General features: G+C 35.1%; 1 protein-coding gene across 1 annotated transcript in view; it reads left to right on the top strand.

Annotated features, from left to right (window-relative positions):
• LOC106876362 (probable JmjC domain-containing histone demethylation protein 2C) overlaps nt 1-17,089 on the top strand; it is a 204,204-nt gene extending 187,115 nt beyond the window's left edge. The window contains exons 5-6 of the mRNA XM_052973026.1: nt 9,391-9,497; nt 17,035-17,089. Of these exons, the coding sequence (XP_052828986.1) occupies nt 9,391-9,497; nt 17,035-17,089 (162 nt within the window). The remainder of the gene's footprint in view (nt 1-9,390; nt 9,498-17,034) is intronic.
• Nucleotides 17,090-17,466: the final 377 nt, after the last annotated feature.

Here is a 17,466-nt window from a genome sequence, read left to right as displayed (position 1 = left end):
GTGGTAAGTAGCTTGCTGCTTACCAACCACATGGTTCTGGGTTCAGTCCCACTGTGTGGCACCTTGGGCAAGTGTCTTCTACTATAGCCTTGGCCGACCAAAGCCTTGTGAGTGGATTTGGTAGACGGAAACTGAAAGAAGCCCGTTGTATATATGTATATATATATGTGTGTGTGTTTGTGTGTCTGTGTTTGTTACCCCAAACATCACTTGACAACCAATGCTGGTGTGTTTACGTCCCCATAACTTAGCGGTTTGGCAAAAGAAACCGATAGAATAAGTACTAGGCTTACAAAGAATAAGTCCTGGGGTCGATTTGTGCTCGACTAAAGGCGGTGCTCCAGCATGGCCGCAGTCAAAATGACGTAAAAGAGAGAGAAAAGAGAGTATTTCTAATTTGATCTTGTTTCATCAGATTCACTGTCATTACCATCATTGTTTTAATGTCCACTTTTCCATGCTTGCATGTGTTGGAAACTATTTGCTGAAGCAGATTTTTCTATAGCTGGATGCTCTTGCTGTCACCAACCTTTACCTGTCTCTGACTAGACATATTTTTGCAAAATATTGGAATTGAAGGCAGTTGTTTGACAGTGCACTCGTTTACAACTATCATGTGATGTAAGGCAAGGAGACAGTAACACATACATGCGTGCGCATGCACGCATATCATCATCATTTGTTTTTCATGCTGGCATGGGTTGGGTGATTTGATTGGAGCTGGTAAGGCCAGGAGCCACGCCAGGCTCCATTGTCTGTTCTGGCACAGTTTCTATGGCTAGATGCTCTTCCTAACACCGATCACCCCCACAGGGTATATTAGCTGCTTTTCATGTGGAACCTCACCAGAGCTTTTTGAGTAGCACCAATACCAGTATCAATTTTGCTTAGGCAGAGAGATATCTTGAAGCTACGAGACAAAGCATGATTAATTCAAAATGATGTGAATAAATAAGCATTACAATTGAAAGACTAATCTGAATGCTAAGGGGTTAAAGGGTTTAGCGGAAACAAATTGACTCTAGCACATATTCTAACTGTGGGGTTTATTCTATTAATCCCTTTTTGCTGAACTGCTATGTTATGGGATGTAAATTAACCAACACCACTTTTCATGTGATGGGTGTGTAAACAGATGCATGCACATACACACACAAATACATAAATGAACATGGCAGGCTTCCTCACAGTTTCCATCTACCATATTCAATCACAAGGCATTGGTTGGCCTGGCACTATAATAGATTTTTTCCAAGATGCTGTATAGTAAGACTGTAAAACAAACTTCTTAACCACACAGCCAAAATTAATCAAAATACTTATTAAATTAATATATGTCCAAAAACTTTATCTTTGTATCTAACTTTCTTTTTCCTTTGTAGTACTTTTCATTCAGGGAAATTGTTTTGTTTATTTTTAATTAAAATAACTATAACTTATATTTCTTGATTCATCTTTAATCATTGTTATAATTTTATAAGCTAAGGCTTTTTAACACACACACACATGTAAATCTCGTCAACATTTTCTTCCCTAACACAGTTTTTGCCTTCTCCAGCTAAAACATGTTAAGATTGTAAATGACATACAGTTTATTTTCAATGTTTTTTCCTTCACAACATTGTCTTTTTTTTTTATATATTTTATATATTTATATTTTTTTTGTCTTATCTTTGTAATTCTTAACTTAGTTTGTCCTGGTTTAGCAATATATACATTTGTTTTGTCTATTAACTATTTAAAGTGCTATGTTTGTGAAGTCTTAAGGTCGTTTTTCTTCCTTTTCTATGTATGCAATCACACAATGCTGCTAAGTCTGAAAAGAAATTATAACTTCCTGAAAGTCAGATACTGCCAGATGTAGCAAGGATTCACAAAACAAATGTAATGTGGGTCGCTTGCTAGAATAAGGAATTGTGTGTATGAGAAGGGTGGGTGTGTGTGTAAATAACACTAGGGGCCCTGAAAAAGAGCAAAGAGTAGGCCTTCAAAGAAATCTTCCTTATCAATTTTTGAGATTTCCATTTCCTGTCATGCTTCATTTTGACATTTTCATTAGGAAAGATCAATGGTCTCAACATTTATTTAGATTCACTATTTCTCTCTCTTCAGCTTTTACTTGTCTAAGTCATTGGACCATGACCATGCTGGAGCACTCACTGCCTTGATGCATTTAGTAGAATAAACTGACCCCAGTATTTATTTTTAAGCTTGGTTTTTATTGTCAATCTCTTTTGCTAAACCACTAAGTTATGGGCACAGATGTAAACAAATCAACATTGGATGTCAAGTGGTGACAAGAGATAAGCACCAGCACAAAGACACATGGGGCGGCGAGCTGGCAGAAACATTAGCACGCCGGGCGAAATGCATAGTGGTATTTTGTCTGCCGTTACGTTCTGAGTTCAACTTTCACCGAGGTTGACTTTGCCTTTCATCCTTTTGGGGTCGATAAATTAAGTACCAGTTATGCACTGGGGGTCGATGTAATCAACTTAATCCCTTTGTCTGTCCTTGTTTGTCCCCTCTATGTTTAGCCCCTTGTGGGCAATAAAGAAATAACAAAGACACATGTGCATGCGCACTCATAGATGCATGTATGCATCTATGTAAATGACAGGCTTCTTTCAATGTTTATCTACCAAATTCATTCACAAAGCTTTGGTTAACCCAGGGCTATAGCAGAAGACTCTTGCCAAAGGTGCTGTGCCAAGGCTCTATGGTTGGGAAGCAGTTTTCTTAAGTGCACAGCCACATCTGCAACTTTATGAGAAATGTTCAACAGGAGACTGGGAATAATTTTGCAGGTTAATTCATAACAGAAAGTATTGTTTTATCTCAAATATCTTCTGAAAATTCATGGATCATTATGTAATCAGGAAAATCAGCTTTGAAAAGAAATAGGCTTATAAATGTGTAGGTGTACTTAAATATTTACTGGTGTAATTCAGTCTCGCTATGCAGCACCTTGGGTATTCTACTAAAGTCCCTGGCTTAGCAAAGGTTTGTGAATCGATTTCGTAGGCAGAAACTGGAAGAAGCCTGCTGCACACGAACGTGTGTGTGTGTGTGAGTTGCTGTCTGCTTGCCTGGATGTCACATGATAGTTATAAACAAGTATCAACTGGCAAGTGGTGTCCATCATTTTGAATCTTCTGTGAAAACATGTCTGGTCATAGGGAAAAAAGTTGGCAACAAGAAGGGCATCCAGCTCTAGAATATCTGCCTCAACAAATTCTGTCTGACCCATTTGGACATGGAAAAGTGGACATTAAAACAATGTTGATGGTGTGTGTGTGTGTGTGTTTCTATGTATAGTATATATATACATGTATATGTTTATGCTTGTGCCCACCATCACCACCACCACTTGACAACTGGTGCTGGTTTGTTTACATCCCAGAACTTCTCTGTACTCACAAGAATTGTATAGTTCTGCAAGTTTAGACATATACTTGGAAGAGCTGGTGTTTTTAAGGTTAGATATCCTTTCAGACCACAGAATAGAAAAGAGTACCTGTTGTCCAACTTACTTAATGAAGTAATAACTTAATGGTATATATAGCATTTTGATCCGATGGTGGTGAACCACAATCATTTAGCCACTATGGTACAGCTAAATTATATCCTGACACCAAATTAGACCATTTTGTCTAGACTCTTCTGTAAACATACTATACTAATTGCTCAAACATGAACCCATGAACTTTGAACCAGTAGTCTAGTTCTGTAGCATTGTCAGTCATCGTATATCTGTTCGGCAAAGTAATTGTTGACAGTCATTGATTTCAATTATTCAACAAAAACAAAGCCCTGAATTAAATGCCTAACAACAAGCACAAGCATGGGTGTGTGGTAAGAAGGTGGTGAGCTGGCAGAAACGTTAGCACGCCGGGCGAAATGCTTAGCGGTATTTCGTCTGCCATTACGTTCTGAGTTCAAATTCTGCTGAGGTCGACTTTGCCTTTTATCCTTTCGGAGTCGATAAATTAAGTACCAGTTGCGTATTGGCGTCGATGTAATCGACTTAATCCCTTTGTCTGTCCTTGTTCGTCCCCTCTATGTTTAGCCCCTTGTGGGCAATAAAGAAATAAGAAGTTTGCTTCTCAACCACATGGTTCCGGGTTCAACCTCACTGCATAGTACCTTGGGCAAGTGCTTTCTACTATAACCGCAGTCAATCAAAGCCTTGTGAGTGAATTAAGTAGATAAAAACAGGAAGAAGCCAGCGTGTGCATATGTGCAATATGTGTGTGTTTGCATGCATGTGTTTTATACATATATATTTGTGTTTGTCCCCACCAATACTTGACAACTGATGTTGGTTTGTTTACATTCCCAGAACTTAGCAGTTTAACAAAAAGTGATAGATAGAATAAGTATCAGACTTTAAGAAATTAAACACAGAGGTGTAATTTGTTTGATTAGACTTTTCAATGCAGTGCTCCAGCATGGCAGCTGTCCAAAGACTGAAACAAATAAAGGTAACAATATCATAAATATTACTAGCAAAGGCATTTTAAATTATCACATAAGTTAGTTGTATGATATAAACTCACTGCTTTGCTGGTGAATTTTAAAATGTTATGTCTCTTCTGATAGATTTACTTGCATGTTTACTACATAGATAAACTAATTAGTTATCACGGGAAAATCATTAAATATTTTGTCTTATATGTCCTTTGTTTATTAATTTTGTATATTTGTAGTCGTGTGTGTGTATATGCAGACCAACTTGACTGTATGTATAGTAGGAGACACTAAATTAGTTTGGAATCAAAAGACAAACTTCATAAGATGAATTTCAAAATTTGAATCATTAAATTAAGAAAAATGCATTTGTTATGTTATATAAAAGGTGGCAAGCGAGCAGAATCGTTTCACACTTCAAATAAAATGCTGAGCAACATTTCCTCCAGCTCTTTATATTTTGAGTTCAGATCCTGCCAAGGTCAACTTTGTCTTTCATCTCATTGGTGGGGAGAAGAAAGGGAGGGTCAATAGAATATAGCGCCAGTCAAGTACTGTGGTTGATGTAATTAACATCAAAGTTCCTTGCCTTCAACTCTGCAACAGACCTGCATCCTGTTGATAGGGAATATTTTGATCTCGGTCACCTATATGCCATGGAAACCAGGTAACCAGTCTTTTTAGTCCTAGTCCAGATATATATATATATATATATATATATATATATGCCATGATAGATCGCTGACCACTACATTTATATTTTTTTTCTCCTTATTTCTTTCTGTTGAAGAGCGTAGCTCGAAACGTTAAAGACTTTCTTTATTCCCGAGCATTAAACTAATACATCCTTTTGTTGTTTACACCACCTGTCCTCGTCTGTTGTTGTTTTTTTCGTAAATTCTCCCATATATATATATATATATAGATATAGATATGTATGTGTGTAAATATTGAACAATGAGAATTAGTACTCAACACTGCATGGGTGGATAAAGATTCATTTGTGTATTAAGGCTACCATTGGTTTCATGTTAGGGAAGCCCTCAACAATTAGCAAGCCTATCACATGGAACATTGGTGTTTGTCTCCATTTTGACTTTTTGTGTTTTAATCCAAAATTGAGATGGACGACAATGTTCCAGGAGATAGGCTTGATAATTGTTGAAGGCTTAACTTGAAACCAATGGTAGCCTTAATACACAAATATATATGTATGTGTGTGTGTGTGTGTTTATGCACATATATCTGTAACTTTGATTTGATATGTTATATGAAATAGAATTATGACTTTCTCTTCACATCGAGATTTAGTGCATTTGTTTAAAGACTAATGCTTGTGTATGTTTATATGAGACAGGTGTGTGAAGATTTTTTTCTTAATACTTATGAAAAGAAAAAGATGCTATTTGTAGTTTGACAAGTCACTATGTTTTTAGAAATGGATATTTCTTTCAATACCTTGATGAAAATCTATAGACATCTAAACAAAGGCCTGGCCAACACTATTTAATTTGTATTTATTTTTAATGATGAGTAAACAGGGTAGGCTGAATGGTAAATATGTATTGTGGAATTTCTTTAAAACAGTGTTGTACAGTTAGACTGGACTCTCATTTGCTTTATATTTCTCCGCAATATTGTTGTACAAAGTCTGAGATACACATCTATTACAATGCTGTAATTATTATGTGCTCAAGGTACATAATAAATATTAACCCACCCTTTGCAAATTTAGAAGAATTAATTACATTACAAAAATGAACAAACTTACCATCATCAGGTACACAAACCTATTTTTAGTCTTCCTTTTTCATGGCTTAGTCAGATGAAGTGGGACATACTTGTGACTTTCTTTTGGACTAGTTTATAAAGTTTTACTAATAAAATGTCAAATCTGTTATAGATATAAGGAAAATAAGGATGAAAACATCCAATCTTTCACTTGCTCCACTGTTAAATACCCAATATATAAAAGATTACACTGAAGAGTTTCTTGCCCACAAACAATAGCTTTTTATAATTGTATTATGGGTAAGAATCGAAACAATTGTATGTAATTTATATTTAATATTTCTGTTAGGCTGTGATTTCATGCAGTGGAGATGACTGCCTCAAAGTGCCAGGTGTTAAGACAGGTGAGACAACTCACTCCAAATCTCCTTCAGGAGTGATGGACATCGGTGTTTTGTCATTTTTGTGACTTATCAACATCATGTACTTGAACAAAATTGAAAGTGAACTGAATATGTGTGTGTGTGTGTGTGTGTATGCGTGCGCACACACATACCTTCATGTGATAAAGTTCAATTTTGGAATACAAACTTACATAATATATACATCCAAAATCTTGTAGGTTGTTGATTTTCTTAATCGGCATCATGATATTCCTTTTGTGTGTCTGTGTGTATCATCACTCTTAGTCTTACCTGCTGAGTAGAATATGCTTTGCTGCTGAGGTTTAATAAGCCTGAAACATGCTCATTACTTTTCAGTGAGTTGGTTTTAAAGACTTGATCTGCTTGCAGAAATCATTTTGTTTGTTTTTAGATTTTAAATTGTAATCATGTGGATAATCTCCACTACTGAAGTTTTTTCATCTCAGAATAGTTTATTTGTGAAGCTGTATCATATTTCATGTGTGCATGTTTACTTTAATTTGGCTGATTTAAAAATATAGTTATGATGGATATTGCTGATTTTATGAAATCATATGCTGTTTGTGATTTGAAAAAAAGAATATACACTTTAATAGCAAAAATTTGTTTTAATTATTAAATTTTAGTTTTGAGAAGGTTTAACAAGAATTTTTTTCAGTGAATTCCCCAAAAAAAATAAAACAGAGTTAATAGATGCAACAAAGTTAATTTAAATATTGGCTAAAAAATGATGTTGTTTGTTAAAATTAACCAGTTGTTAAAAGCTGGTGGGGAACAGATGCCTGCACATATATGACAGTCTTCTTTCAGTTTCAGCTTACCAAATTCACTCAGAAGGCTTTGGTCAGCCTGAGGCTATAGTAGAAGGCACTTACCCAAAGTGCCACACAGCTGGACTGAACTCAGAACCATGTACAAAAGAAACAAACTTCTTACTACACAAGCTATGGCTGCACCTATGTATATTATATGTACCTAGATATGTGTGTGTGTTTGTGTGTGTTTCTAAGAGTCATAACTGGGAAGATTGTTGGAGTATTGTAGTATGATTCAGTGTTGATAGATGACATCTTGATACTAGTGCTGCTCTTTGCCTTTGATAAAAACAATGGCGACATTCATATCTATTTAATTAGGTACTGTGAGGTGGGTTCCAAAAATTCACTACTGTAATTAGTGACTACTGTATGAAAAAAAAAAAAAGTGCTTTTGTTATCTTGCAACACTGGACTGGATTATTATTGTTATATTTGAGATACATAAGGCAGTGAGCTGGCAGAGTCGTTTGCATGCCAGGAAAAATGCTCCACAGCATTTACATTCTGAGTTCACGCTCTACCATGGTTGACTTTACCTTTTATCCTTTTGGGGTTGATAAAATAAGTACTAGTTGAGTACTGGGGTCAATGTAATTGGCTTATCCTCTACCTCAAAATTCTTGACCTGGTGCCAAAATTTGAAACCATTCTTTGAGCTACAAAATATTGTATAGCTCAAACAATTATGGTAAATTAATATAGATCTCCATGCTGGTGCATATAATATATTCAGTAAATTTGTTTAGAATTATATTTACATTATGTATAATTTAAACCTTCCATTACCATATTTCTTTTGAAATACACTACTTTTGTTTCAATTCATTTTGAAATTAATGAAAATTTAGTATAATAACTCTGTCATTATTAAACTAGTGTTTGGAACATAATTTATTGTGAAATTTCGATGGAAAGTTTTAATCTAGATTACTTTAACCCTTTCGTTACTGTATTTATTTTGAGATGCTCTGTGTTTCTTTCAATTACTTTAAACATAACAAAGAATTCGGTAAACTAACTTAGTTATCATTAAGCTAGTATTAGGAACATAAATTGTGACTAAAGTTTGGTGGAAGGTTTTAATTCAAAACTTATGAAAACAAGACATTTGTACTCAGAGCCAGAGCCGGTTTCAGCCGGGTTGGTAACAAAAGGGTTAAAACAAGAAATTAGTATTATAGAACTAGGCAGAAGCAGTCTGAGGTGTGTTGGTCTCAATAGGGAGCCCAATGAGAAAACAAATAGAAGAAAACCCAACATGCTGCATGGTGTAACTTCACCACCTGGCCCTTGGTTCTGTTCATTCTGTTGAAAGCTCTTAGACCGGACTCCTATTCCCCACCACACTCTATATTTTTCCTGTACATATTTACTTGCAGATGTTCAAGCTGGTATCAGCTGCATTAATTTCACCAGTCAGGGTGGGCCTGCACACCTCATGAGCATTACACCTCATCAACATCTAACTTATAAAAAAAACAAAAAAAAGATTTGAGTTTGTATTTTTATCATGTTTTTTTTTTTTAAATATGGATTGCATTTAAAGTATTAAACCGTTTTTTTTTCAGTTACTCTAATTAATGTATTAGTGTAACCATTTTCTTTTTTCACTAACTGTGTTATTTATAATTTTTTATTTTTGGAACAGTAGATTTCAAAGCAAATAAACCTATAAATAGAAGTGTGTAAATATTTAAAAAAAAAAAAACCCTTTGGATAGAAAAAAGAAAGTTTCCCATGTGACTTGAACCCACATCTCCTGTAAACATGACAGGCATTTTATCACTGGATCAAAGCAATCCTTTGAATTTCTCTGAACATTTAGAAACTTTATTCTTCCCAGGGAGGATTGCCTGTTTGTCGTATTTATAGTTTCTGTGAATGATAAATGCCGTATTCATGAATAATTGTGGTTTTGATGGAATTACTGTTTGTTTGTTTTGCAGACTTTGGCTGTCACAGACGATACTGTACTTGAAGCACATAATGAAGATCCGGCCCTTATACAGATGCGTTTGATTGATGATGGAGGTAAATTAAATTATTTTTTGGGGTTTTTTTTTGTCTTTTTAAATGTTCCAATTTCTCACTCTCTCTCTCTCTCTCTCTCTCTCTCTCTCTCTCTCTCTCTCTCTCTCTCTCTCTCTCTCTCTCTCTCTCTCTCTGAAGATGTTAAACCGTTTAACATTGATACATAGATAATTTGAATTTACTGTTTACAGCTCTGTAAAATAGACAAGCTGCAATTACACCTCTTAATACAGTTACAATACTCAATTAAATTCACATTTCTGCCATCCCATTTAAGCTATCTGGAGAAGAAAAATCTTCATGTTTAAGTACAATGGGTGTCTAACTATAAAAATAAAATGAGTATCATCCTCCTCCTCATCATTTAATGACCATTCTTCATGCTGGCATCAGTTGGATGGTTCAACAGGAGCTGGCAAGCCAGATGGCTGCACAAAACACCAGTCGTCTGTTTTGGCATGGTTCCTATGGCTGGATGCCCTTCCTAACACCAACCTCTTTATAGAGTGCACTGGTATGGATGCTTCTAGCACGAGTTCTGTTAACATGGCTCTGGTATGGGTGCTTTTGATGTGGTGACAATGCAAATGCATCCCTTGTTTATGAGCTGCAAATAAATATCGACCAAATGTCATCTTAGCATTTTAGAAGAAAAAAAGATGTTAGATGATGTAGTTCTTAGTCCTCTGTAGCTAATGCACTTGAACAACACTAACAATAACAGCTATTCAAATATGACAAGTATAGGCACAAAATGTCTGTGTAGTTCAGTTTGCTTCTCAACCACCTAGTTGTTTGGCACCTTAGGCAAGTATCTTCTACTGTGGTCCCAAGCTGACCAGCACCATTGTGTGTATATATATATATATATATATATATATATATATACAAATGAAACATTCAAACACTGAGATTTGAAATCAGATGTCATATCATCTGTGGATAAATTTTAAAATTGATGATATCACCAGCAGTGACATAGGTGGATCGCAGGTGCAGTAGCATTAAATAGCTATGAATTATAAATTTGCACGAAGCGTAATGATGCTTAACGAGCATCTACCTGCTAGAAATAAGAGCTAAGTCTTAAATTAATCCACCGTAGCGCACCAAGATAACAGTATGCGAGGAAAACAGAAAGAATTAAAACATTTAACAGCACAAATAAAAATATTATGTGTGTGTGTGAGTTTGTACTTCTTTGTCTTGACATAGTTGTAAATTAGTGTCGCTGTCATACAAGCATGTAATTCATTTCCAAAATTTTTTGTGAGAACATAAAGCAGCAAGCTGGCAGAATGGTTAGCGCATCAGGCAAAATGCTTAATTGCATTTTGTCCATTCTAATGCTACCAGGATTGACTTTGCCTTTCATCCTTTTGAGGGTCAATAGAATAAATACCAGTTGAGCATAGGAGTTGATGTAATCAACTTACCCCATCCACCAAACTTGCTGGCTTTGTGCTAAAATTTGAAACAAATGCTTTGTGAGAACATGCCTAAGCATGGGGGAAATATTACCTCGCTTGAAAACAGGTGAAGGTAGGGCATCCAGCCATAGGAAATTTGCTTCAATAAACTCTATCTGACCTATTTAAGTATGGAAAAGTGAACAATAAAACAGTGATGTCAATGATAAAATGGTATTTCTTTGACAGTGATGCTGGTAATTTTGCTGGATGCTATAGGATTGAGATCAAACTTGGCCTTTTGTGGTTTATTGCACTATCATTTCATCAGTAACATAATCTTTGGATTTCTTTTTTTTTTTTTTTTTTTTTTTTTTTTGCTTCTTTCCAACATTCTTTATAATAACAGCAGTTAATTCACTCCAGTCCAGGCCTTTTAATAGCAGCTATTTGTATTCATAGGGAAAAAAAAAAAGAAGTTTCTTTCAAAAATATGAGAAAAATAAGTTTTAAAGGAAACAAAATCCTTTTAACTTTGTTGAATTTTTTTTCTTTCTTGTGTACCACTTACTACATTACATTTGAGCGCATTTGCAATTTTGGTGACTATTGTTACTTTGCTGATGACTTCTGCACAGCAGATCTGAGAGTGTTTGGCAGAAATGAAGGAATAATTTTGCAAAAATGAAAGCACTTTATTTGGTTGAAATTAGATACATGACATTGGTTTAGCCTCAAAATATAATTTAGTCACTGTTATTCTTTTACTCAATTTACTACATCTAAATTGTTAAGTGTATGAAGAAAACTCACTTGAAAGAAAATTTTTTTTTTTTTTTAATATTTGCAACGAATCTCTGTCAATATTAACTGCATAATTAAGATAACACTCCATCAATAGATGTTGCTAAATTTTGATTCTTTGGATATTTGCTAATTAGTTCCTCTGTTGTAAGTATTTGGGTCAGGTTGCTGGTTTGAGGATAGCTCCAGCCTTTCCACCAGTTTTGATGGTCCTGCAAAAGGATCATGGGCACTACTTTCCTTCTTTTCTTTTCATCATGTCTTTATTTCATTTTTTTATCATCATTATTATTATTATTGACTAGCTGGCAGAATTGTATGCATGGCAGGCAAAATGTTTAGTGGCATTTTGTCCGTCTTTACATTCTAAATTCAAATGCCGCTGCGGGTTGACTTTGCCCTTCATCCCTTTCGGGGTTGATAAATAAGTACCAGTAGAGCAATGGGGTCAATGTAATCAACTTACTCCCTCCCCTGAAATTGCTGACTTTGTCCCCAAATTTGAAACCATTATTATTATCACCACCACCATGAACTTATCTATAAGCAAAAATTTATTTATCTGTGCATTCATTTGTATCGGTGAATTGTATTCTCTCTCAGAACAGTCAGACATTCAGAGCAGTAGGAATGTTATCCAAGAATATATGTACTAGTAAGGAAACAAGATTTTTCTGCATTCACTTGATGCAGTTTTTAAAATATACAATTATTGCCTGTTTGTTTCCTCTAGCATATATCATTTACTTAACGATGATTTCCAAGAAACTGAGATAATTATAGGAGCCCTTGTTTTTGTGTTTTTATTTTTTTTAATATATTCTGTACTTCTTTTTCTACTTTTGCTCTTATTTTCATAATGTGATCGTTACCAGCATCGCCTTCCTGGCACTTGTGCCGGTGGCACGTGAAAAGTCATTCGAGTGAGATCGTTGCCAGTGCCACTGGACTGGCTCTTGTGCAGGTGGCACATAAAATACACCATTTTGAGCGTGGCCGTTGCCAGTACTGTCTGACTGGCCTTGGTGCCGGTGGCACGTAAAAGTACCCACTACACTCTCGGAGTGGTTGGCATTAGGAAGGGCATCCAACTGTAGAAACTCTGCCAAATCAGATTGGAGTCTGGTGTAGCCATCTGGTTCACCAGTCCTCAGTCAAATCGTCCAACCCATGCTAGCAGGGAAAGCGGACGTTAAACGATGATGATGATGATGATGTTGCTAAGTATCTCTACATTCATTCATCTTCTCTGCCCACTATTCTTGGGAGTTGTGAGAGTAGAGTCGTCTAGCATCTCCGTAGGATCCTATCAGAAACAACCTCATCTCCTGCTGGATTCTCAAGCACAACAAACTGTGACTACAGATATTATATAACCATCTTGCTCTTGATGTACCCCTAGGTCTCCTGCTGCTCGGCTCAGCATGAAGAATTCATCTTGCAATTCTTTCCTGTGATGTTCTAACCACAAGTTAATATTATGAGAGCTGTGACCTCTCAATGGATGATACTGTTCAACAAGTACACTCGTCCACCTGTTGTCTCTGTGCCCTTGTGACATTTCTGGCCTAGCAGAAATTGTGGTTTTGGTTTTCAATCAACATAATTTAATATTCGTAACAAATCATATTAAAATGGCTGTTGCAAAGCATTCCGGAAAATCTAACTAGCTTGACATTCAAATTCCATTCAGCAAGCCAACGAAGAAGCTTCTATGCTAGAAATAGCAATCAAATTTTCCTTGAACCAAACCTTGTTGTCTTAAATATAATAGCATTGTCTTAAACAAGCATACATTAAACAATATAGTCCTGGTATATGAAAAGATGGGGACTGGTCGCAAATTGAACACCTTTGATTGATAAGTTTAATCAATGAGGCCTGATCTGACAATAGCAACAGCCATCAGATTACTTTGTTTTTGTAAATGTTTCATTAGTAATGTAGCATTTCTTATCCTCTTGCCTTGTTGGACAAGTCTGATGTAAGTGTATGAGGGGTATGTAGTAGTAGTAGTAGTAGTAGTAGTAGTCAATAAATGGAACAAAAACACATTTAGTACTGCTAGGTTGAGTGTGAAGCTATTTGAGGTTTTGTGGATGGGAAATGAAAAGAGCTACATTGTTAAACAGTTCTTTGTTAAAGTGACTCCGTTTCCCACAAGAGGTTAAGTTAGTTTATCTAATTTAAATTTATGTTCATCTGAAAAGTCTGTCTGATGGCTTGTGCATTGTAAGTAATTTTATAAGTGTAATCTAATTACAGTTTTATCATACTGTAATGAATATTAATTTACTAATATTCATTAGTTTTGATCAGAAGCCAAGGTGACTGTCACTGAAATTGATATGCTTATAAATAAATTTACTTATATAACAATATATAACATACTTACTTACTATATAACATTTTATTCTGTTGAGAAATGGTGCAAGAAGCTACCAAGTACTGCTAAAAAGAAAAACAATGTTTTTTTTTTTGTTTTCATTTTGTTCTTCAGAGTTTTTGCTTTAGATCCCCCCCCCACCTATTATAGCTGTTACACCATAAACAAAACTGATTTAATATCATAACAAAGAAGCCAAGTGGATCAATCATGTATACAGTACTGTTACCCATATAAATTATGTTTGTCAGTTTGTCTTGGGAGTGATTTATCAAATCTGTCAACTGCTGGACTTCAGCAGTCCCTACATCATTTGCTATTTTTGTGATGGTAAACATTATTTTCAAACAATATAAGTGACTATTAACTCTCTACACAGAATTTTTTTTTTTTTTTTTTTTTTTTTTTTTGATAGTTTGTTCACCTCAAAAAAGCTGCATTGAATTAATTTGTATTCATGTAAGCTCAGATAAAAATAGTTGTTCAAATGTTATCAGTCATGCCAATCTTAGCCAGCCAGTAGCTTTTGATTTTTTTCCTTTTCTTTCTTTTAACTTTTACTACCTTGTGAAGTTGCACTTAGTCATAGTTTTTCATTGATATCAAGTAAGATAGTGCATTTCAAGATCAACTGTTACTTTTCTTTTTTCTTTTTTTTTTCCACATTTTTTTTTTTTTTTATCTTACAAAAAACATGGTTTAGAAAAGTCAATATAATGAATACGTTCTGCTATATCGTTATTTTCCTATGAAAAAGTTATTTGCCTACCTTATTGTGCTTATTGAGTGTACAACTCATGGCATAACTTTAGCAACAGTTGTTTTTGTTGTGGGCTGTGTTTTTTTTGTTGTGGGCTATGTTTTTTGGTAGACAAACATAATTTATATGGTAACAACACTTGGCTCCTTTGTTATAATATTAACTCAGCATTGTTTATGGTGTTCAGTCTGTACGGTTTTACATTGCTTTTCACTTATATGGAAGTTATAACCCTTTGTTACACATTCTTTGTCTTTACCTCCAGCATATTTGTATATGTTAAAGTGGTTCAAACTGAGACACAATCAGTTAATAAATCTTCTTGTTATGGGGGGAAACAGAGTTGATTGCGTACATTGATCTCAGGTGAGGAATAATGCTGTCTCACATAACTTAGGTCATACACAGCATTGTACTGAGGACTGTAAATGCATGACAAACAAAACTAGAAGCTTAAACCTTTTGATACCAACCTACTTGTGACCGCCCCAAGTTCTGTGACATAAACTTACTGTTTTAAAGTGGTCTAAATTATAGTCTTCCATCAAAATTTTATGCTGACCGTTACCAACGTCGCCTTCCTGGCACTTGTGCCAGTGGCATGTGAAAAGACATTCGAGTGAGTTCGTTGCCAGTACCGCTGGACTGGCTCCTGTGCAGTTGGCACGTAAAATACACCATTTCGAGCATGGCCATTGCCAGTACCTCCTGACTGGCCTTCGTGCCAGTGGCACATAAAAGCACCCACTACACTCTTTGAGTGGTTGGTGTTAGGAAGGGCATCCAGCTGTAGAAACTCTGCCAAATCAGATTGGAGGCTGGTGCTGCCATCCGGTTTCACCAGTCCTCAGTCAAATCGTCCAACTCATGCTAACATGGAAAGCGGACGTTAAATGATGATGATGTTCCAGGCTCCAGCTTAATAATTAGGGTTATTTTACTAAATTCTTTAATTATTAAAAAATTCATTGTAACAAAGGCAGCATATGTTAACAAAAGGTTTAACTCTTTAGCATTTAAGCTGGCCATTTCCACCCCTAATATTCTTTTATGTTCAAACTGGCTATATCCAGCCTCTCACACCTACCCTACAAGGTTATTCTGATATTAAGAAATTACATCATTGAAATCTCAGAACCACAAGATAATGCAGGATTAATTTGAAACAATATGAATAAATAAGCATTGCATTTGACAGTTATCTGAATGCTAAAGGATTAAAGATATGAATGAACTTCAGCACAGCTTAGAAAGAACTATTTTGAAGTATCTTTTGTAAGAAATTAATAATCATTTCTAATTTAGACACAAGGTTAGTAATTTTGAGGAGTGGGTGAGTAATCAATGCCAATGATTTCAGTATTTGACTGTTACTTATTTTTTTGACTCCAGAGGGGATGAATGGCAAAGTTGACCAAAACAGGATTTGATCCCAAAATGTAAAAATCTAGAACAAATACAAGAATACATTTTTTTTCTGGTGCTCTTATGATTTTGTCTGCTTGCTGTCTTTGTAAGAAATTAACAGTATTAGAACATGCTTGATGTAGTATTTGGCAGTCATCTTTTGTCTAGGTTAAATTAAATAGTTACATGAGCAAACATGTTAAATAACATGACCTGTCTATCATGAATAGCTAGCATAATGTTTTATTTAGTTAGTTAACATTGCACCTTCATTTTACTAGCTAGAAAGTGGATAGGATAGAGAGCGTGTGTTTATAACATTTGGGTTTGAGTGAAAATATATAGGCACTTTATAACACAGCCTGTATCATTACATTCTTTGACCCATGTATATAGGTGAACTAAATACGTCTTTCTGATTGTTGAGAAGAGAAAATGAAAATGTTAAAAGAGACTACAAGTTAGCAGCAGATAGCAATCAAAGTAGAATTTACACTAAGAAAGATATAAAATATAAAAAAAAATTGGGTAGTTTGGGCTGGTTGCATGTAAGGAGTAAAACAAAAACAAAGAAACTAGTTAGAGAAAGCTAATCCTGATGTTCTACTCCAACATTGTTGCAAAAATAGATATAAAACAAACCATGATGGTGTTGATAATGATGATGATGATGATGATCGTGTTGAGGTTTGAATTATTTGGTAGAGGATAAAGTTATTTTGGTGGCTTTTTTAACCTAAAGGGTTTACTACTTTTTTGTTTTTCTCTTTCTCTTTTCACCTTATTCTCCCAGGTCAGGATTTACACCTGCAACCTCTTGGGGGTGTTGTAGCAAATGCCAACCTTAAAATTATAGCTTTCAGATCACTCAGGGATTTTCTAAGATATTTCATGGTAGCATATCTTGCTAATTATCTGATAAAGAATATTCAACTTGGCTGTTTAAGTGAATGAGGTGAACTTATTTTGCTTTTCTGATTTTAGAGAATAACATTTTAGTAATGAAGCTATGCTAACATTGCTGGATAATGTTAGCTTTGAAATTGTAATTCACCTCTGCTTTTGACTTTTTACTTGATATCTTTAAACTTAGTTGTTATGCTCAAGTGGTATTTTCTGAATAGCTAATTTAACCCTTTCGTTACCATGTTTCTGTAGAAATACACCGCCTTTGTTTTAATCAATTTTGAAAATGATGAAGAATTTAGTAAAATGTGGCCGTTGC

Source organism: Octopus bimaculoides, chromosome 14, assembly GCF_001194135.2.
Source record: "Octopus bimaculoides isolate UCB-OBI-ISO-001 chromosome 14, ASM119413v2, whole genome shotgun sequence".
Classification (NCBI taxonomy): Eukaryota; Metazoa; Mollusca; class Cephalopoda; order Octopoda; family Octopodidae; genus Octopus; species Octopus bimaculoides.
The sequence above is the reverse complement of the archived record's forward strand: the minus strand, read 5'-3'. Positions and strand labels throughout refer to the sequence as shown.